Source organism: Heterodontus francisci, chromosome 1 (genome assembly GCF_036365525.1).
Source record: "Heterodontus francisci isolate sHetFra1 chromosome 1, sHetFra1.hap1, whole genome shotgun sequence".
Lineage (NCBI taxonomy): Eukaryota > Metazoa > Chordata > Chondrichthyes > Heterodontiformes > Heterodontidae > Heterodontus > Heterodontus francisci.
Genome location: NC_090371.1, coordinates 193,181,592 through 193,202,911, shown reverse-complemented (window position 1 = coordinate 193,202,911; position 21,320 = coordinate 193,181,592). Strand labels below are relative to the sequence as shown.

The window sequence follows — 21,320 nt, the reverse complement described above, 5'->3', positions numbered from 1 at the left end:
GGCAGTTAGCCCAGCTGCACCCCTCCATTCCACCTCTGGGAAAATGGCCCAGGTGTAGGCTGGAACTGGAGAACCCACACGCCGGCCAGTGGCATGAATTTACATACCTGCCTGCCTCTGTGTCTGCCCTAATCAGGGCCTAAAAATTCAGCCCCATGCTGGTATCATACCTTCATGCCTTGCCATTGAAAAGAAGTGACTGATGGATACAGGCTTCTCTCACATTTTGTACAATACAATGGGCTGGATTTCACGCAGCAGGCAGGTGTCCCAATGCCAGGCCAAATGCTTCGGACATTTGGGGGACCCCTGGCAACAGTTTACGGCACTCAGGCAATTAACTGCCTAGCATCAGGATCCCCTTCCCTTTAAGGACAGGGATCCCGCCTCCAAGAGCTGCTGGCCAATCAGAGGGCCGGCAGTTCAGCAGTCCCAGCAGCTCTACCAGAAGCAATGGCCCGTGCTGGGCCTGCAGCAGGCCCTGGACCAGGAGCAGAAATGGAGCCTTGCAGAGGAGGTAAGTGGGATGGGCTCACTGGGTCCAGTCAGGCAGGCCCCAGTGAGGTGTAGGGGTGGGGATGGGTTGTTGAGGGAATGGGTTGGGCACATGGGCAGCTTTTGCCACTGGGGGCCCTCCATGGGCCACAGATTGCTCACGGAAGAGGGCCCCCTCCCCCACCCCCACCAGCCCACACAGAGGCCACCTGGAGTTACTGGGCAGCCTCCTCATGTGGCGGAAGTTCCCACTTAAGGGCCTCAATTGGCCTCTGGGCAGGAAGGCCATCCTCGGCCTTCCCCACTCCAGACTAAATTCAATGGCATCGGGAAGGCAACAGGCACACCACCCACTTTCCTTTCAATTTGATGTCCGCCCCCTCCCAACCCCCCTGCCATCCTTAGAGGGCCCATAAAATTCAGCCCTATGTCTTGGTCATTCAATTCAACCAATTTTAATTGTGGTGTCAGCTAAGGTGGCTAAATACCATAATTAGCATCTCTGTGTTTTTTTAAATTAAACCCTTAAAATGGTGAACCCCCCACCAAATGGAAAATCTCAGTCAATGTTTATATCTTATTGCCGACATCTCTAAATGGCAGGATCAAGGTTTACTTTAGAGTTTTGGATGAAATGCCCATGTTCTGAATTTAATATCTAACAGCAATTATATACTCATGCACATTGAGTTTTAGAGGAAACCAACTGCTAAGTATGTCAGGCCAAGTTTAACTTGACCATCACAAGTGAAGCAGTATAACAAGGGCATGAAAGAGAACAAGACTCGGATTTTGTGGTAGTAATGAGGGTGAAACTGTCAGTGTTTGTTGTCATTACCCCTCTGAAACTAACAGCAACTTCAGGAGTTCCCACATGCGCAGTTAAACGTAGAAATCCCAAACTTGCTATCAGTGATTCTATGCTATCCCCGTAGGGTACGCTGTTGAGGCACCTCCCAGACTGCAATCAAGTAGAAATCACTGAACTGACAAAAACTTCCCCTTTTACACTATTAGTTTCATTTAAAAACTCTAGGAAATGCTATATTTTAATGACTGATGTGTAACTTGATTTTTAACAATATACTAAGGTCATAATTATTGTTAGCAGCCTCACTGTCCCTGAAAAACACATTTTACATTTGTGGAATGTCAAATTTCCCTACTTTGATAAAAAAAAAATCACATTTTAATTTTCTTTTAAGAGTTTGTAATATTTCAGCTTCTATCCTAATCCCACCTGTATGTCCCAAACATTTTATTTGTGCCTGTAAAATGTTAATTAAAAGTGAAGAATTCAGTGCCATTTACTTCCTGGTTTGCTGTCTGTGAGAATACGTCAATATGATTGGCTGCTTACCCAGCTTGATGATGTTACTGTTTCTGGATGCCTGGAAATCCCTTGACTTGGCACCAGATTCAAAGTGATCGGGAAAGGGGAAATCCATGCCACAGAGACAGCTCGATCTTTGTGAGCAGTTTTCTTCAAGGTTAGCGGCGACTGCCATCGCCAACTGCTGACAGCAAAATTTAGGCCAAAGAGAAAATATTCTTTCCTGTAATGCTATTCAGGGTGCAGAGCATCTATTGCCATCACTGTGTCAGCCAATGAGTTGGGGATCAGGTGGTTTACGGCAGAATTTCCACAAAGTCTATTTACTTGCCAAACAGCAAAGCAAACGAAGTCTATTTCCTCAGAATGCAAAGCCTATTTACACAGCACACAACAGCAAATAGTCTATGGGTCTATTTAAAAAGAATCACTAGGAAACAGAACTTATGACCAAAACTACAGCAGTCTCCTGATAAAAGCAGGGTGATGTCTCCAGCAAAATGCAGTGAGTGGAGTTACATATAAATTGTGGAGGGGGGGGACTACTTGCGATTTTCTGGAAGAAGAATATGTGTGTAAAATAAAACCCAATCACTTACAGCAATGCAGTCTCTAGGTGTGATTGACGGGGGAGTTACCCAATCATCTCCATTCTGGCCGGCAATAGTGGAACCATTATATGCAGTCAATATTATATGATCGAAATCTAATTTTGGTGCTAAGCAAACCATAGAATTGTAGAACGCTTACAGCACAGAAGGAGGCCATTCAGTCCATCGAGTCCATGCCGGCTTTCTGCAAGAACAGTTCAGCTAGTTCCATTCTCCAAGCCTTTCCCCATAAAGCTGCCAATTTTTTTTAATCTTCAGGTGCTTATCAAATTCCCCTTTGAAAGACACAAACTTAACTAAGCAGCCATTACTATTTGGAACACATTATCAATCTTATATTGTATACTGGAGATTAATAAGGAGTAGTAAATTGTAGTGTATTAGCTAGTTATGTGAGGTTTGTGGTAGACAATTTCTGTCATGTATTGGCCTGCATTGTCATCAATGCCCCCATCTGCCATAAACCTATGTTTCCTTCTTTGTTGGCAAGGTTATCTATGGTTGTGAGGGACACACACTACTATTGGAAATAGTGTCAAAGTTAGAGGTGCATGACTGGAAACAAATGATGAATCACCACAATAGCCTTAACTGTAGCCTCTATTTGTTGCAGGTTATCACACATTGAGAGGAGTGCACTCAATGGCATTCGCAGAGAAGTGATTGTCAGTGAAGGTGTAAAACAGCCAAGAGGGATTGCTGTTCATCCATTGGCTAAGTAAGAGTATGAAAATATAAAATGACAAAGCAGCTATTGCATTGCTTAAATAATACTTTTGCATAAAATTAGCATGCAACATACGTCTTTACAAAATTGTGGAATGCTAAATCATCTGAATGAAACTTACAGAATTTAGACGACAAAAAGTACTTAGAAGAAACTTGTTCTCACAACACCCTCTGTAAAATTGTTGGCCTGCACTGTATTATTTCCATTATAAATTAGTTGGTCCAACAGTGCTGTGATAAAGTGCACTGAAGCATCATTGAGTTATACCACAGCAATGGAGGATGGAAAGTTGATCCCCTGCTCTATGAAACTCCCAATCTCAGATGTGTGTCTGTGGGGATATGCTGAGCAGGTACCACACAAGAGAAGAATCCACAGAATAGTTATTCTCTGATTGATCACACATCCTCCAGTTTTCAGTAGCCAACAGCAGAGGTTGAGGCCTGGGAATCAGTCTGTCATCGGACATTAAGACATTTCTCTGTCCAATAAAGATGTTATAAATGGGTAACTGGTTTTGTTGAAATAGTGGACAAAGAAATTCGAACCAAATGTGTGGTTGGTATCATTCAGTGCAATTTCAACCCATTAAACTTCAAGGTGGGAGCCAATATGAGGGGACAACTGGAAACAAATGGAGGCAAAAGCAAGGGGTTGACATAAAAATGACTAAGCCAACTAGCTGGTAAACATAAACAGATAAAGGTTCTTGTTAGCTCAGGCTGGGCACAGATCAATGAATCTCACACATATCCAGATTATCCCTTGTCTTGAAATTCACTTTGCAGTATCTAGAAAGATAAGCAAATAACTTCTAGAGAGGAGGAAGAGTAAGATTTTAGTAATCATCTCCAAAAAGGTATAATAATAACCAATAATAATCTCATATATTGGACTAGATGTTCTGTCTTGTTGACATGCAATTTTGGGACATTAGTCGGGCAGAAAGGAGAGAGAAATGTGGCAGGGGGCTATTCCACTGACTCCACAGTATTGGTGGTCTGATGGACTTGCGGTCACAATTTCCCATATAGCTGAGTTGCTGATCTTCACCAGGTTGTGTGCAAGAGATTCCAATTACATTAGAGAGGAGGTCAAATTGAAAAGCAACTTGAGATAACTTCTTGTCATGTACCTTACAGAAGCCAGTTTAAGAACACAAGCAGAGCACTGGGAACAGGAGGCCTGTCAGTCACTTACCAGGAAATAGTGTGAAGTGTGAGGAGGCCTAGGGTCTGGTCCGTGCAAGATTGGTTTATTCTGTTTTCTTTCAACAGGCTGCCTATTGAAGTATGAATTATAATAATGAGTACAATATTATATAGCACCAAAGTTTTATAACCTGAATCTTTTTTCAAAAAAAGGTAGTTCAAATATAGTAATTTGCGGGTCACAATTTTTTAGATTAGATTAGATTAGAGATACAGCACTGAAACAGGCCCTTCGGCCCACCGAGTCTGTGCCGAACATCAACCACCCATTTATACTAATCCTACACTAATCCCATATTCCTACCAAACATCCCCACCTGTCCCTATATTTCCCTACCACCTACCTATACTAGTGACAATTTATAATGGCCAATTTACCTATCAACCTGCAAGTCTTTTGGCTTGTGGGAGGAAACTGGAGCACCCAAAGAAAACCCACGCAGACACGGGGAGAACTTGCAAACTCCACACAGGCAGTACCCAGAATCAAACCCGGGTCCCTGGAGCTGTGAGGCTGCGGTGCTAACCACTGCGCCACTGTGCCACCGTATTATTTTAGCCCAACTTCTCTGCACTTTCTTTTAGGTTGTATATGCCCACTACTCACTAATTCCAATGTGTATTGTGAAAATGCCACAGGGCTCTGAAAGAAGTATTCAGATGTCTACGATCCTGTCATCTGAGAGTGGTTAGCCAGTCTATTAGTTGTTAAAGCTTTATAATTACAATACATTGCATTACGGAAAAATTAATTAATTTAAATATTTAAAATATCCACATTGCCTAGGCAATGATGCTCTTTAATTATTTTTCCTAAACTTTTGCCACCTTGATAATGTGGGACACCATGAACACAGGGGTATTCTTGAAACGCAGGGTTTGCTAAGGTATTAATATGCCTGATGAGCTATACTGTTCCTAAGGTATCATTTGAATATATCTGCCTCAATTGTGGGTGGGCACATTTAACACATACTAACCAAATAAAATTACTTTTTCAACTGTTTGTTGTCTGTTATTTCATTTAATAAAGGAGGCTGTTCTGGACAGACTGGGGAGATAAACCTAGAATAGAAAGTTCTTCTCTAGAAGGTGATAGTCGTTTGGTTATTATCAACACTAATCTTGTGTGGCCCAGTGGAATAACCATAGACTACCTAGCAGACAAGCTGTACTGGTGTGATGCCAAACAATCTGTTATTGAGATGTCAGATCTAGATGGATCCAACCGTCGGATACTTGCACAGAATGAAGTAGGTGAGGCTCTTTTTCACAAAAAACATTGTATATTATTTTCTTATCTACAACAGAAAGTGAACAGTTCTTGAAAGAATTGCGTACATTTGCTCCCCTCTCTGTAGGACGTCCATTTGACATAGCGGTATTTGAAGATCATGTCTGGTTTACAGACTGGAGCAAACCTTCTCTTATGAGGGTGGATAAGTGGACAGGTCACAATAGAGTGCGGCTCCGAGGCAGTATGCTGAGACCTTCATCTATGGCTGTAGTTCATCCAATAGCCAAACCAGGTAAATTCATTCAGCATTAATAGGCTGGTTGGTGTAAATGAAACCTAGTTTAAAAGTACATTCCAATCAATCATTTTAGTTAAAATAGTGAAGAATTTTTGAAATTAAAATTATTCATGTTGCCTTAGGCAACTTTAAGCCAACCTGCCTGACAGGGATCTGACAAAGTCAGATGGAACCCTGGTTTTGCATCCTGCCCAATTTTACTCAAATATTGATTGGGTTGTAAAACCAGCGTTCCACCCGATCCTGTGGTTTCCAGTCCTTTGAGTTAGTTCACAGTTTTTCCCTATATAGAAATCTCAACTCTAAAGTGGCTATTCGACCCATTGTACTTGTGCTGACTCTAGATGCCTTGGTAAATCAGTGACTACTTTTCCAAAATAATTTGTTGGCTGTGAAGCACTTAGAATATCCTTAGGGTATAAAAGATGTTATATATGAAAGTTCCTTCATTCTTTTGCTCAACATCAGAGCTGCCTACTCTCACCCTATTTTCTGACTGTTCATGTACTCTTTCTACACATATATGCAGAATCTTTATGTTACATTGATAAAAGAAAATTTTAGGGAAGTTCCATGATACATGCTTCCAATGGGAAACTGTGCTCTCAGAGAGTGTGGGCTGGAGAGCAGAGCTACAATTATGGTATCATGGAATTAGACTCTATATCTAAAAAAAAAGGTTGTCGTTTTGAATTTCCCAATAGTTCATGGTGATCTGGGATCCACAGTAAATAGATCTCACATTAGGCTTTGGAAAAGGTTTTACAAGTATTTTCATAATGAATTCTGCTGGTTGGTGGCAGACAAAGTTGGTGATGAGGTCACTTTTCAGTGTTTAGAGATCATGACTTTTTTTTTAATTCTGATTATCTCTTGTTTCGACTACTTGTCAAGTTCATTTGTTTGGCAAACCAAAGAGAAAGGCAGTTCAGGTGAACAGCTACTGTATAGTTGTTTTTTTAATCAGACAGATGCTTTGTGAAGCCTTATTAAAATCATATTCACTATAAACTGAACTATTATTTGCAACTTATAGTTAATGTTTTATATTGTTAGACACATTACTGTCAATAGCACTTACAGGCAGCAAAATGCATATCGATCTAAAGCTAATGAAGTTGTCGGAAACTAACAATGACAACAGCAAACAAATACAGAAAGATGTCAGATACATGAGCCAGAATTTGTCACGAGCAGATGAATGGCTCCACTGTTCATTAGACTTGCATTTGGCTACAGATTTTCTATAGGGTTTTGCACTGGAAGTTGCTGTCAGCCAACTATTCAAACAGCATAGTGCGCTCTACAGGGCACTATGGCCTGTGTGAACCAGGTAGGCAACCGTGTCTCTCCTTAACCAATCAAGTTGAAGAATCATTTATGAACAGCACAGAGTCTGAACCAGGAAATGTCAGTTGCAATATAGAATTCAATGCCATACATGTACAGAAACCAAAATAACAGGAAACAATTAGATTAACAGAGAGAGATAAAATATACAGAAAGAAGTTAAAAAATTGAAATCTTCAGCGATAATTAAAATGTGAAGGAATGAGAATCCACACTTGTAAAAGTTTATTTTCAGTGCCAGACTTACCACACTATTAAAAGGGTACTCTGGTTGCAGCGAACAAGCCTAACTTTTTCTGGCAAATTGACATCTGCAATGTCAGTAGAGGAACTTCATGCCATTCATTATATTGAATAAGGAGCCAGACAGTGAGTTGCCTTTTTCACACAGCTTACAGAGTAGCTGCACGTCTCAGATGGCAATTCACAGATTTTTGTGTTGAACTACACATCTTCACTTATCTGAAATTGCTGTCTGATTTGGGCATAAATACTTCCACAGCAAAATCTGAGCTATTGGGCTGGATTTTGTTCTGAAGATGGTGGTCCCGGCAGCGGGACGGAAGGTGGGGGGAGACCCATAGGACCTCTATAGGACCCCCGTTGCAATTCCACAGCAGGGACTCAGTCCTTTAAAGGGACAAGCTCCTGCCTCCAAGAGCTGCCAGCCAATCAGAAAGCCAGCAGCTCTGCAGTGCCGGCAGCGTCACTGGGAGCAGTGGCGACTGTCGGAAATGCAGGAGGCCTTACAGAACCAAAGGGCAGTATTTTAAAGAGTCCTTGATGTCGGGATCCATGGTGGGGGCCTGAAGATGGCCTCAAATGAGGCCTGCCATGGACCTTGACGCTGGCAGGGCCCCGCAGAATATTACTGGTGGTGGCGAGGCTTTGAGGGCGGCTCCCTGCCACTCGGCGACGGGGCCGCAATTTAAAATTAATTTCACATCTCCTCCTGATGTCTTGCTGCAATCTTTACCCTGGCAGCCAGCACTGCCGTGCCTTCGGATTCCCATCTGGGGAAACAAGGCGGAACATTTGTGGGTGGGGGGGAGGTATGTTTATCAGTGTGGGGTGAGGGGGGGGTGGAACGGAGTCAAATTAGTGTAATGGGTGTAGGGGATGGTGGGAAGGGTTGTATTTGAAACTTTGTGCAGTCTGGCGTGGGGGGTGGAGGGGGGAGGTCAGATGGTAATGATAAGTATTGTGTGGTGGAAGGGCAAATAATTAATTAAATTGTTATTGGGGGGTTGGGAGAGGGGCAAAAAAGATGTCTTTATTCTTTTTAATTCCGTTTAACTTTAAATATTTAAATTTCCCAGTAGGGCTGACAGCTCATTAAAAATGGTATAAGTGCCTGCACACAGGCAGCTGACGCCATTGCCAGGGACAGACAGCCCGCCCCCTCCACTTGATCGGGGTGAGGGGGAGGGGGTCGGCCTGCCCAGATTTTTAAATGAACCACTGCGCTTGGAATCGCGGTGGCTCTTTGGCGTGTGGCGCCGCCAATTTTGGCGGCGGGCTTATAAAATTCACTCCAAATAGTCCAGAGGCCCCAGGAGGGGTGAGTGGGGTCAGGGTTGCCAGGGTCAGTTAGGCAGGCCCTGCAAGGGAGTGCAGTTAGTGAGGGTGGTGTTGGGGGGGTGTCTTCCTGGGCGGGCGGGAGGGAGACAGTGGGCAGCAATCACTGCTGGCATGGCCCTCCGGGGGCCCTAGATTGCCCCCAAAGGAGGGACCTATCCCCGGTCTTGCTAGTAGGCTGCCAGATTTTACCTGGCGGTTCTCCCCACGGCAGCAGGCCCCTCTGCCTTCCATTAAATTGAGGCAGAGGCGAGAAGAAGCCTTTAAGTGGCCATTAATTGGCCACAAGGGCTTCAATTGGCCTGGATTGGAAAGGCCATCCCTGGGTCTTCCCCACCCTGGACTAAATTGGAAGGCGTCGGGAAGGTGATGGGCACTCCACCTCCTCGCATTCTGATACACGTTTATGGGCCGCCCGCCTCCGTTCCCATACCGAGGGAGGCCATAAAATTCAGCCCATTGTTTTTTTCTTATGACTTTGAATCAATTACTGGTTAATTCATGTATTAATACAAAGATTGTTTTTCTGAAACATCTTCAATATACCTAGGTTTTAACTATAAACATCAGTCTATCAGAAAATGCTAAATGCTACAGTTAGAGTTATGAATTGTGTTCAGATTTCTCGTGCTAATACTCCAGGTGCTGATCCTTGCCTGTATAAGAATGGTGGATGTGGTCAAATCTGTGAGAATAGGTTTGGAGTTCCCTATTGCTTGTGCCATGATGGTTTCCAAAAGAGAATAGATGGAAAATCATGTCAAATAGCAAACCTTTCACCAACTGCAGGTAAGGAAAGTTTCAATCATGGTCCTACTATCTACTAATAATTCCCTGTTTGAATCAATATTTAATATAATAGTGACTGCATATCTCCAGTTAACCGGCTGAAGAATACTCATATTAAAGTATTCACTGTAACATTATAGTAAGCAAAAATGGTTAACTGCCTTCAAAATAAGTATTTCTAAATCTAGTCTACAGACCTATTTGTAAGACGCATGCTTTGAAATGTAAAGTTTGTGTTCTGTGTATATCGCCCACCAACTCAAACAAGAATAAATCCATTTTACTATCCAAGTGTTTCCCATATAAATTTCCATTTGTTTTGTTGTAAAGTAGCATCAGTAAGAATAAAATATCACAAGTTGATCAGATTTTACTTACAAGTGGAACTGTGAGCTGGAGCTGAGCTGCAGTGTGGTGCACCACAGGATGGTGAGATATGATTTCTTGCCTCAGATTTCCTACACGATAACTTCTTGAGCTCAAACAGCCATTACAAGACACTGTTCAAAAATCTGGAGCTGTGACAAAGTTAGGCCAGCAAATTAAGAGTTAATCACCCAGGCCACTCCTGCAACCATTTCCCCGAGTGTAGCTGGTTCAAAAGCAGCATTGCTGGAATACTGGTTCCCTTGAATGTAGATAGCAAGGAAAGAGAGTTCACAAAAGGGAAAAAGAAATAAAACCAATTACACACACACAACTCTCAAGAATAACATTTCTTGGCCAGAAGGGTAGTCCAGTGTCATTTTTCCTCAATTAGGAGCATAACAAAAGGTGCATCTTGAAACAACTGCAACAAGAACAGCTTCCTCTCCTTCCTACAACACAACGCATGACTGCAAATTCATGAAAGCCTTAATTCAATGATTTGGTAAAGGGTTATTACAATACCTTATAAATGGCACTCAATGTCTTTTGTATCAATGCCACAAAGTTTCAGATACAGATTAGCATGAAAATAGCAACAAACCAATTTCACTCATGAGCAGACAGCCACCACAATTTTTTTTTTAATTCTTTCGTGGGATGTGGGCATCATTGGTAAGGCCAGAATTTATTGCCCATTCCTAATTGCCCTTGAGAAGGTTGAGGTGAGCCACCTTCTTGAACTGCTGCATTCCACCTGGTGCAGGTCCTCCCACGTATTGTTAGGAAGAGAGTTCCAGGATTTTGATCCAGCGACAGTTAAGGCATAGTGATATAATTCCAAGTCAGGATGGTGCATTGCTTGGAGGGCAGTTGAAGGTGGTGCTGTTCCCATGCATCTGCTGCCCTTGTCCTTCTAGGTGGTAGAGGTCGCAGGTTTGGAAGGTGCTGTTGAAGGAACCTTGGTGAGTTGCTGCAGTGCATCTTGTAGATGGTACACACTGCTGCTACTGTGCGTTGGTGGTGAAGGAAGTGAATGTTTCAGTCGGTGGATGGGGTGCAATTTAAGCGGTCAACTTTGTCCTGGATGGTGTTGAGCTTCTTGAGTGTTGTTGGAGCCGCGCTCATCCAGGCAAGTGGAGAGTATTCCATCACATTCCTGACTTGTGCCTTGTAAATGGTGGACAGGCTTTGGGGAGTCAGAAGGTGAGTTACTCACCTCAGAACTTCCAGTCTCTGACCTGCTTCTTTGCCCTCAGTATTTATATAGCTGGTCCAGTTAAGTTTCTGGTCAATGGTAACCCCCAGGATGTTGATAGTGGGGATTCAGCAATAGTAATGCAATTGAATGTCAAGGGGAGATGGTTAGATTCTCTCTTGTTGGAGATGGTCACTGCCCGGCACTTGTGTGGCATGAATGTTACTTGCCACTTATCAGCCCAAGCCTGAATGTTGTCCAGGTCTTGCTGTGAATGGACACAGACAACTTCAGTATCTGAGGAGTTGCGAATGGTGCTGAACATTGTGATGGAGGAAAGGTCATTGGTGAAGCAGTTGAAGATGGTTAGGTCTAGGACACTATCCTGAGGAACTCCTGAAGTATGTCATGGGACTGAGATGGTTGGCCGCCAACAACCACACCATCTTCCTTTGTGCTAGGTATGACTCCTACCAGTGGAGAATTTTCCCCTGATTCTCATTGACTTCAATTTTGCCAGAGCTCCTTGATGCCACATTTGGTCACATGCTGCTTTGATGTCAAGGGCAGTAACTCTCACCTCACCTCTGGAATTCAGCTCTTTTGTCCATGTTTGGTTGAAGGCTGTAATCAGGTCAGCAGCCGAGTGGCCCTGGCAGAAACCAAACTGAGCATCGGTGAGCAGGTTGTTGATGAGTAAGTGTCTCTTGATAGCACTGTCAATGACACCTTCCATCACTTTGCTGATGATCGAAGGTAGACTGATGGTAATTGGCCAGATTGGATTTGTCCTGCTTTATGTGGACAGGACATATCTGGGCAATTTCCCACGTTGTCAGGTAGATACCAGTGTTGTAGCTGTACTGGAACAGCTTGGCTAGGGGTGGGGCAATTCCTGATTGAATCATAGAATTATAAACATTTTCAGCAGAAGAGGAGACCTTTGGTCCATCTTGTCCATAATGGCCCTTTTTTCGAGCAATCCAAAACTATTCCTAATGCCCCACACTCTTGTCTTAACCCTATAGCTTCCTTTGCTTCAAAATGTATCCTCTATAGCACCACAGTTTTTTCCTCATATTGACATGTAGTAATTTGTCTTATTTTGTTTTACCATCTTTCACTTTCCCTTTCTACTTAGCCGTCTCAATGGTATATGGTATTTTACACTATACTTACAAATTTCTGATGATATATGGACAATATCAAATAAAACAGTTCTGCCAAAGTGCTAGGACAAGGTGCATACACACAATTAGGGACATTCTTAAATAAAAATAAGAAATGTTGGAAGTGTACAGTATGTCATTCAGAATCTGAAGGAACTTTTTCAGCAAACATGATCAGACAGGCAATCACCATTATCTGGCTAACCTAAACACAGAAAGGGAGAAGAAGAGAGACCAAAGGTACAATAAAGATACGCTAATCATCTCGTCAAGGAGCTAGTTGATAGGTTTAGCAGTATGCGAGTACATTTTAAAATTCCTGGTGTGATGTGTTGTACATTACACATTAGTGAGATAAGGGAAAAGGCACTGGAAATCAAAGTATAAATTACTCATTGCTCCAAAATGGATAATAAAATGGTAGAAAATGAATGGGGAATCTAACAAAAGAGAAAGCCAGCTAAGGTCTGATGTTGTTAATGGCAGTGTTAATACCAAAGGGTTATAAAGTGCCCAGTAGAAGTATGAGATGCTACTCCAAGAATTTGGTAGAATTCTGGAATAGTACAGTATAAAAGGAAGCTATTCGGCTCATCGTGTCTATGCCAGCTCTTTCGAAGAGTAATCCAGTTGTACCACTCTGATGCTTTTACCCCATATCCCTGTATTCTTTTCTCCTTCAGGTATTTATCCAATTTCCTTTTGAAGGCTAATATTGTTTCTGTATCCATCATTTACTCAGGCAGTGCATTTGCAATCCTAATCACTCATTGCCTAAAAGGTTTTTTCTCATGTCACCTCTGATTCTTTTGCCAATCACCTTATATCTGTGTCCTCTGGTTATCGATTCTTCAGCCATTGGAAACAACTTCTCTTTATTACTCTATCTAAACCCTTCATGATATTAAACACCTCTATCAAATCTCCTCTTAGTTCTCTGCTCTAAGGAAAACAACCCCAGCTCCTCCAGTCTATCCTTGTAACTGTAATCGCTCATCCCTGGAACCATTCTGGTAAATCTTTTCTGTCTCCTCTCCAAAGCCTTCACCTCTTTTCTAAAGTGTGGTGACCAGAATTGGACACAATACTCTAGCTGGGGCTGAACTACTGTTTTATATAGGTTTGACATAACTTCCTGGCTTTTGTATTCTGTGTCTCTATTTATAAAACCCAGGATCCCATTTGTTTTATTAACTGTTTTGTTAACATCGCCTGCCACCTTCAAAGATTTGTGTATAAGACCTTAATATGTGTATGAGACCTTCAGGTCTCACTCTTAACATTGAGCCATTTAGGATGTATTGTCTCTCTTCATTCTTCCTACCAAATTTTTTCTGCATTGAATTGCATCATCGATGTGTCCACCCATCCACCAGCCTGTCTATATCTTCCTGAAGTCTATTATTATCTTCCTCACTAGTTATTACAATTCAAAGTTGTGTGTCATCTGTCAATTTTGAAATTGTGCCCTGTACCCAAAGTCCAAGCCCAAGTCATTAGTGTATATTAAAGTCAGCAGTGATCCTAGCACTGAAAATTGGGAAACTCCATTGTATACCTTCTTCTGATATGACAAACAGTGGGCTGAATTTTATTTTGGTGGTGGGGGCCCTGGCAACGGGCCGGAAAGCGGGTGGGGTATGACGGCCATTTGTCGGACACCCAGCTGAATTCAAAGGCAGGCAGGCAGGCAATTTACTGCCCGCCGTCGGGGACGCTGACCCCTTAAGGGACAAGATCCCCCCAAGATCTACCAATCAATAAGAGGGCTGGCAGCTCAACAGTCCCAGCAGCGCCACTGGGAGTGGTGGTCACTGCTAGTACTGCAGGAAGCCCAGAAAAGCAGCCATGGAGTAGGCCCCAGAAGACAGTTGAGTGATGTTGGACTTGTCGGGGCCATTCATGCAGGCCCCGGTGAAGGGACGGGGGTTGTTAGTGAGAGAATGGGGAAGTCTTTCAGAGGGGGTGGCCCTTGCCACTGGGGGCCCTCCTATGGCTACAGGATGCCCAATCAGTAGGGTCCCCCCCCATCTGAGCCCACAAGGAGGCTGCCAGCTTTTATTGGGCAGCCTCTCCATGTGGCAGAGGGTGCACCCACTGCTGGTACAATACCAGTGGTGGTGGGAAGAAGCCCTTAATTGGTCCTTAACTGGCCACTTACGGGCCTTAAATGGCCTCTGGGCGAGAGACAGTGGCATAGTGGTAATGTCATGGAACTAGTGATCCAGAGGCCCATGCTAATGCCCTGGGAACACAGGTTCAAATTCCACTCATGCAGCTGGTGGAATTTGAATTCAATTCATTAATAAAAATCTGAAATTGAAAGCTACTAGTCTCAGTAATGGTACCATGAAACTATCATCGATTGTTGTAAAAACCCATCTGGTTCACGAATGTTCTTTAGGGAAGCAAATCTGCCATCCTTACCTTGTCTTGCCTACATGTGACTCCAGACCAACATCAACGTGGTTGACTCTTAACTATCCCCTGAAATGGCCTAGCTAGCCACTCAGTTGGTAAGGGCAATTAGGGATGGGCAACAAATGACGGCCTTGCCAGCGATGCCCACATCCCATGAAAGAATTAAAAAAAGCCATCCTTGACCTTCCTGGCCCTGGTAAAATTCCATGGTGTTGGGAACGCGGCAGACCCTTCACCCCCCCACCTTCCCTTCCCATTTAATGCCCCACACCCATCTCCCAGCTCGTCCCTAGAGGACTGGTAACATCCAACCCAGCCATTCACCTTAACTCTTAGCCAATTTTGTACTCATGCTGCCACTGTTTCTTTTCTCTCATGGGTTTCAATTTTTCTAACAAGCCTAGTATGTGGTCATTTATCACACACCTTTTGTTTTAGGGAGTTTGCTTTAAGCTAACAAGCTCCCTATCTCTATAACCTCCTCCAGCACTACAATCCTCCAGTTCTGGCCTCTTGTGCATCCCCCACTTCTTTCACTCTACCATTGGTGGCTGTGCCTTCATTTGCTTAGGCCATGAGCTCTGGAAATCCTTTCTTAAACCTCTCCACCTCTCTACCTTTCTCTCTTCCTTCAAGACATCCCTTAAAGCTTATCTCTTTGACCAAGCTTTTGGTCTCCTTCTTTGGCTTGGTGTCAAATTTTGTCTGATAATGTCTCTGTGAAACAGCTTTGTGATGTTTTACTGCATTACAAGTGCTATATAAATACAAGTTGTTTTTGTTGACCAGAGCAGTACTGAAAGCCGAAGTATCCAGTGAAATAAAAATAGGCAGGTATTTGAAGTGGCAAGTGAAGGCGAGATTGGAATCATGCTTGTAGATTGAATGAAGATGTTAAGCAAAGCAATATTCTAATTTTTGTTTTGTTAACAGGGTCCAGATTTAAACCTTCCCACAAGATGAATTTGTTAACGCCCACAACATCACAAAACAAGAATATGTCGCCGACTGAACCCAGTTCCTCCACTAGCAATTTCAATGAGGATGAGATTACTGCTGGACTCCAGACAAGATCCACACTTGTGGCAGAGATAATGGTATCAGGTAACTGCTGCTTTAGTAAACACATTTAGGGATTGACCAATACATAATGCAGACCATGATTATTGATATTTGGGGAGTTTTGAGACAGCAGTGGGAAAGCAACCATTTATACCGCAATATTTATTTGCTGTGAACTTTGATTAGTTTAACACAGCTATTGAATTGGTGAAGAATATCACTGATTTCTAAAATGTTCACACAAATGTGCTGGGATAAAGATTCATTGCATTTGTTTTGTAGTATTGGAAGTGTTTAGCTGTTTTATCAGATATATTGCTTAATTTGTTACTTGAAGCAATTTATTTGAAACTGGACTTTATTCCAAAATAAAAATTTAAAATGAATGCCAGGTGTGTATCAGAAACTTAAAGTCAACTTCAGTAATTACAAATTCTTATTTACTGAAATATAAAGATCACAAAGTTAAGAACAGTTGATGGAGGCCATTCAGGCCATCTAATTCATCCTTCCATAGAAAGTTATGGTCCACCCTCCTCGTGCCTACCATCAGAGTATCGAACTGTTCTTCAAAAAATTCTAGAATTTTTGCTTCAGTCGGTGGCACTCTGCGTTTGAGTCAGAAGATTGTGGGTTCAAGAACCATTATAGACTTGAGCTCGTAATCCATACTGACAATCAGTACAGTTCTGATAGAATACTCATTATTGGAGATGACATCTTTCAGATGAGGCATTAAATCAAGGCTCCCTCTGCCTAGTCAGGTGGACATAAAAGATCCCATGGCACTATTCAAAGAACAGTCCTCCCTTAATCAACATCACCAAACCAAATTTTCTGAGCTTCATTCACTTGCTGTTTTTGGAGCCTTGCAACCTGCAATTGGATGAAACATGATAGGCCGGGATTTTACGGCTGTGAAGTGAATAGCATAGGAGGCAGGGAGGGCATAAAATGGTGTGGGGCGGCAATGGGATGGACCTCCAATGCCATCGCGCACCAGTCTACCTTTACCAGCGGTGGATGGCAAGTTGAGTGAGAATGAGGAGTGCTTTTACAAAACCAGCAATTGAGAGCTTGTTAAGATTGTTGACGACCCAATTTTACATGGCCGTTTGAATTGTACGAGCAGTACACGGGGGCCACGGGGCCCCAGCAGGTATTTAAGGGCAGCAGCTGAGGTCATTGCTGCATTCATCAGCTAGAGAGTTCGTCTTCACAGGAAGGCTGGCCCAGCACAGCCAGAGCATTTAGTGTGGAGGAGGGAGAGTTGAGTAGCCAGGGATCTGGGGTTGAGCCTCCATCGTGCCATCAAACTCCTGGCACAGGAGTCAATCGAGACCGGGCTGACAGGGGGTAGGGCAAGCAGTGTTAAGGAAGCAACTGGCAGAGTGGCCCATTCAGACTGGCAGTGCCCATGTGCTGTGGACATCATCCATTCAGGAGGTGGGTCCTCCAGCGAGAAGGAGAACCTGAAAGGGAGGGAGGTGTGGGCACACGGATCCAGTCAGCAGAAACTTCATGGCCACTTGCAGGGGCAATCTCGGGATGAGGAAGCGGCCAAAGGCTGCATTGATGACCTCTTCCCTCTCTCCAAATGGCAGGTCCACACTACTGGGCAGGATGGCCTAAGGCTGCTGCACAAATAGTCACAGGCTGCCACATAAGTGGTCACAGGCTTCTGGGCAGAATGGTCTGAGGCAGCGCTGCAGTGCTGGCAGCCCTTTGAAGATGCACGAATGCATCTGACCACATCAGCTGACGATATGGCCACCACCTCAGTCCACACCTTGGGCAGGCGAATGGTCGGCCACCCCGCCTGATAACTGACCAGCCGGCATGTGATTGCTCTGAGAATGGGGAGTGAAGCAGGAGTGCCTGTGCAACCCGTTTCTGGTACCTCTTTCTCCTCCCTGCCAAGACACGTTAAATCCCAGCCTATGATTCTATGTGCCTTCATAGCAACAATCAATGCATTTCAAAAGTAATCCATTGGTTATAAAAGTGTTTTGGATATTCTGAGGATATAATAAAGTGTGGTAAAAATACAAGTCCTTTTTTCCCATAATTGAATGCTGAAGACTATCCAGGACTTGCATGAAGTGCTTTCAGACTCTCAGTCCTGAGCTTGCCTTTTAGCACTTGTCATATAACCATGATCTAACTTGAAATTGTGCTCTGGAACAACCTTTTGTATTCTATTTGACATTGTATACAGTGCTTTAAGGTGCCCTCTCATTTGTTTGCTTTTGAGGCTGGCTCTTGAGTTTTTCTAAGCTTTTCACATAATTCAGACTGACACTGAGGGATAAAAACAATGTGAATGCTTTTAAAAATTGATTATTTATTCATTATTTCTGTTAATTCTGTTGGGTTTTCTTTTTCAAGATCAAGATGATTGTGGAACCCTGGAATGTGACCTCAATGCTCAATGTGTTGCATCAGAAAGAGTTGCTAGATGCCAGTGTTTGGAAGGATTTACTGGCGATGGCAAAGTTTGCAATGGTAATGAATTAACTTAAATTCTCCTTGTTTTTATGCGTTTAATTCTGCATGAAACAGATTTCTTTTGAAGTGGGGATTGGAATATAACCATGTTTAGTGTTTTACTTCTGGAAAACACTGATTGCTGGACTAGTTTTATCCTGTTAGTGAATTTTCAAATGTTTTCCAAACTGCAACAGCAATGTCCCATTTATACTACTGGCGTGGAGCCTGTGGACTCAAGATTTACTGCTGACGTAGCATTATTCTTTGGCCAATCATGCTCAGTAATCTGCTTGCTGGCACTTAAGGACAGTTACATTTTTAATGTCTGAAGAAGACAGATGGAATAATCAGATGTTTTCCGACATTAAAGTTCAGCTTTAAATGATTTAATAAGTGCCTCGGCAGTCTGCCGCTTGTGCCTGTCATCCATTCTCTTTTTGCTTTGTATACATATACCATCAGACTAAGTTGGATGTAGCATTTGACTTTGGACCTATGGTTCCAAAAGAGTTCCACCACTGACTTTTTCCTTGTTTTGTTTTTGGATCTGTTGTAGACTAATTGATAAAGTTTGATTGTCAAGAATAGACAACAACTTTAGTATTGCTGTTGAAATTCCTATGTTCCTAAGATTCATTAGGAATGGTAACACCAATCCACTTCTGTAATACACTTTATTTTCTTGCAGATATTGATGAATGTGTCATTGGTGTTGCCCTTTGCAGTGGGCATGTAGCAGACTGTATTAACACAGAGGGCAGTTACGTCTGCAAATGCCATCCTGGCTATAGTGGTGATGGATTCCTCTGTTACGGTGAGTAGTTCTGTTGCCTTTTGTGTTACATTAATTTCCCTTGACAGAGGTGCTGTTTTAATGTGTGATGCCTACCCCTGTCCTCTTGACATTTTTGATCTATAGTTTATCTCCTACTTTATAGATTGCTTATTTAGAATTTTTTCTGACCTCTATTGTGCCACTTGTGTATTCGCAACGACTGTATGCATCATGTCAGCTATTAAATCAAATAAGTAACTTATATAAAGGTGCAATTTATTCACCAGATTTATGGTCCATTCCAGCATGTGATGTCTGTCGTTGGCTTTGCAGATATTGATGAATGCAAAACTGGGATGCACAATTGTGATGAAAATACTGTATGCACAAACACAGAGGGAAACTATACCTGTACTTGTAACAAAGGACTTTTGGGGACAGGTTATAGCTGTGTAGGTAAGTGCAGAAGCTTTATGAGTCCATTATGTTCTTTAGGGATTCTAGACTTTATACATGTGTGCATGTGAGATTATCAATAGATCCTCATTCATTCACCATGACATTTAAAAGATTCACTGATTTGCTGATTGTTGGATAGTAAGTAAAATCGCTGCCATTAATAAAGCTAGTTTTCAAAAGAAAATGCTATACTTCAAGGAAATCCTTTCAGATAAAATCAAGCACAAAGATCAGTTGCAATAGGTAATAAGATTGGAAGGTGAAAGATTTGGTTATATATTTTCCACCATTCACTAATATTAGCAAAGAAATAGATAAGAGCATAAAGCAACAACCACACCCCTGATGATATTCACTAGCTAAACTTTTTCCTGTGGGGAAAACATATGAATCAGGAATTTCCTTACAGCTGCTCCCACTGAACTGCAAAAACTTCACTGGTAGTGCAGCAGAAACCCTATTAATGTGCATAATTGGAGGAATCTGGAGGTATCAGCAGCAGAGCCGAAGCAGCTCTGATGAAATTCCCAGGGATTGTAACTTTTGACAGTTTCTCAGTACTTCAGAGAAGTGAATGAATTTTTTATTCCTTATCAATATTTTTCAAATACTTCAAACACTTAAATGTAACAGTAAGGATAAGATTATTGAATGTTGAATAGTTTTGTTACTATTAAGTTATTCAGAGTACTTGAACTCAAGTACTCCACCACCTAGTAGGTCAAGATCAGTAAGTGGATGGAAACACCATCTATTCCAAGTCACACACCATCCCCATTTGGACATGTATCACCTGCTGTACTTCATGGTCAAAATCCTGGAACTCCCTAACTAACAGCACTGTGGCACCTTCAGCACCCATGGACTATAGCGGATTAAGAAGGTGGCTCACCATCACCTTCTTAAGGACAACTGGGGATGGGCAATAAATGTCAGCCTCGTCCATATTACCAGAATGAATTAAAAATAACATGAAATGCAAGATTTTTTTTGGAGCAATCATAACTTCTGTAGCACCAGACTGCTCAAGGTATAAAATGTTTATAATTCATTCAGGTGTGATCAGCTCAGCCTTGCCCACTGATGGTTCAATGGAGACAACTGTCAGGAGCACCATGTTCGAAACAGCCACACACAAGCAAAATAATCACATTGTGAACTGCCCACTTTCGCATGAAGATTTCTGTCTGAATGGAGGAGTTTGTTTCCATATCCCCGAGATAACAGTGTTTGCATGCAAGTAAGTGAAATCATTGATTTGCACTTGATATTTTCAAGCATAAATTGCAAAATAGGGATCTAAGTAGTAATTTACTGAAGAAGCCACCAGAAATGTAAGTTGAACTGATACCCAGCCACTATCACTGTATACAAAGTTAACACCTTTCACAACCTCAGCCTATCCGAAAGCGCTTCACAGCCTATGAGATACTTTTCAAGTGCAATCACTGTCATAATGTAGGAAACACAGCTGCCAACTTGCACATAGTAAGATCCCACTGGCAAAATGGGCTGAATTTTATTAGCGTGTCGCAAATCGCGGTGACACGCTTTGAAGTCGGCAGTCTTCAGGTACGAATGTGCCGTCGCTGAGCCCCCGCGATATTTTGTGCAGGGGCTCATTTAAATGGAGGGGCCGAGCGGTTGCCCCCGATGACGTAAGGGGGCGGTCGCTCTGTCCCAGGCAATGGCGCTAGCGCCACCACACAGGCACGGGCGCCTTTCTTAAAGGGCTTTAAGCCCTTAGA

At 42.7% G+C, this 21,320-nt stretch overlaps 1 protein-coding gene across 1 annotated transcript in view; it reads left to right on the top strand.

Annotated features, from left to right (window-relative positions):
- Nucleotides 1-21,320, top strand: part of egf (epidermal growth factor) — a 197,532-nt gene that overhangs the window by 131,221 nt on the left and 44,991 nt on the right. The window contains exons 15-23 of the mRNA XM_068032277.1: nt 3,053-3,157; nt 5,414-5,637; nt 5,742-5,909; nt 9,486-9,632; nt 15,720-15,890; nt 18,237-18,353; nt 19,027-19,152; nt 19,447-19,569; nt 20,629-20,812. Of these exons, the coding sequence (XP_067888378.1) occupies nt 3,053-3,157; nt 5,414-5,637; nt 5,742-5,909; nt 9,486-9,632; nt 15,720-15,890; nt 18,237-18,353; nt 19,027-19,152; nt 19,447-19,569; nt 20,629-20,812 (1,365 nt within the window). The remainder of the gene's footprint in view (nt 1-3,052; nt 3,158-5,413; nt 5,638-5,741; nt 5,910-9,485; nt 9,633-15,719; nt 15,891-18,236; nt 18,354-19,026; nt 19,153-19,446; nt 19,570-20,628; nt 20,813-21,320) is intronic.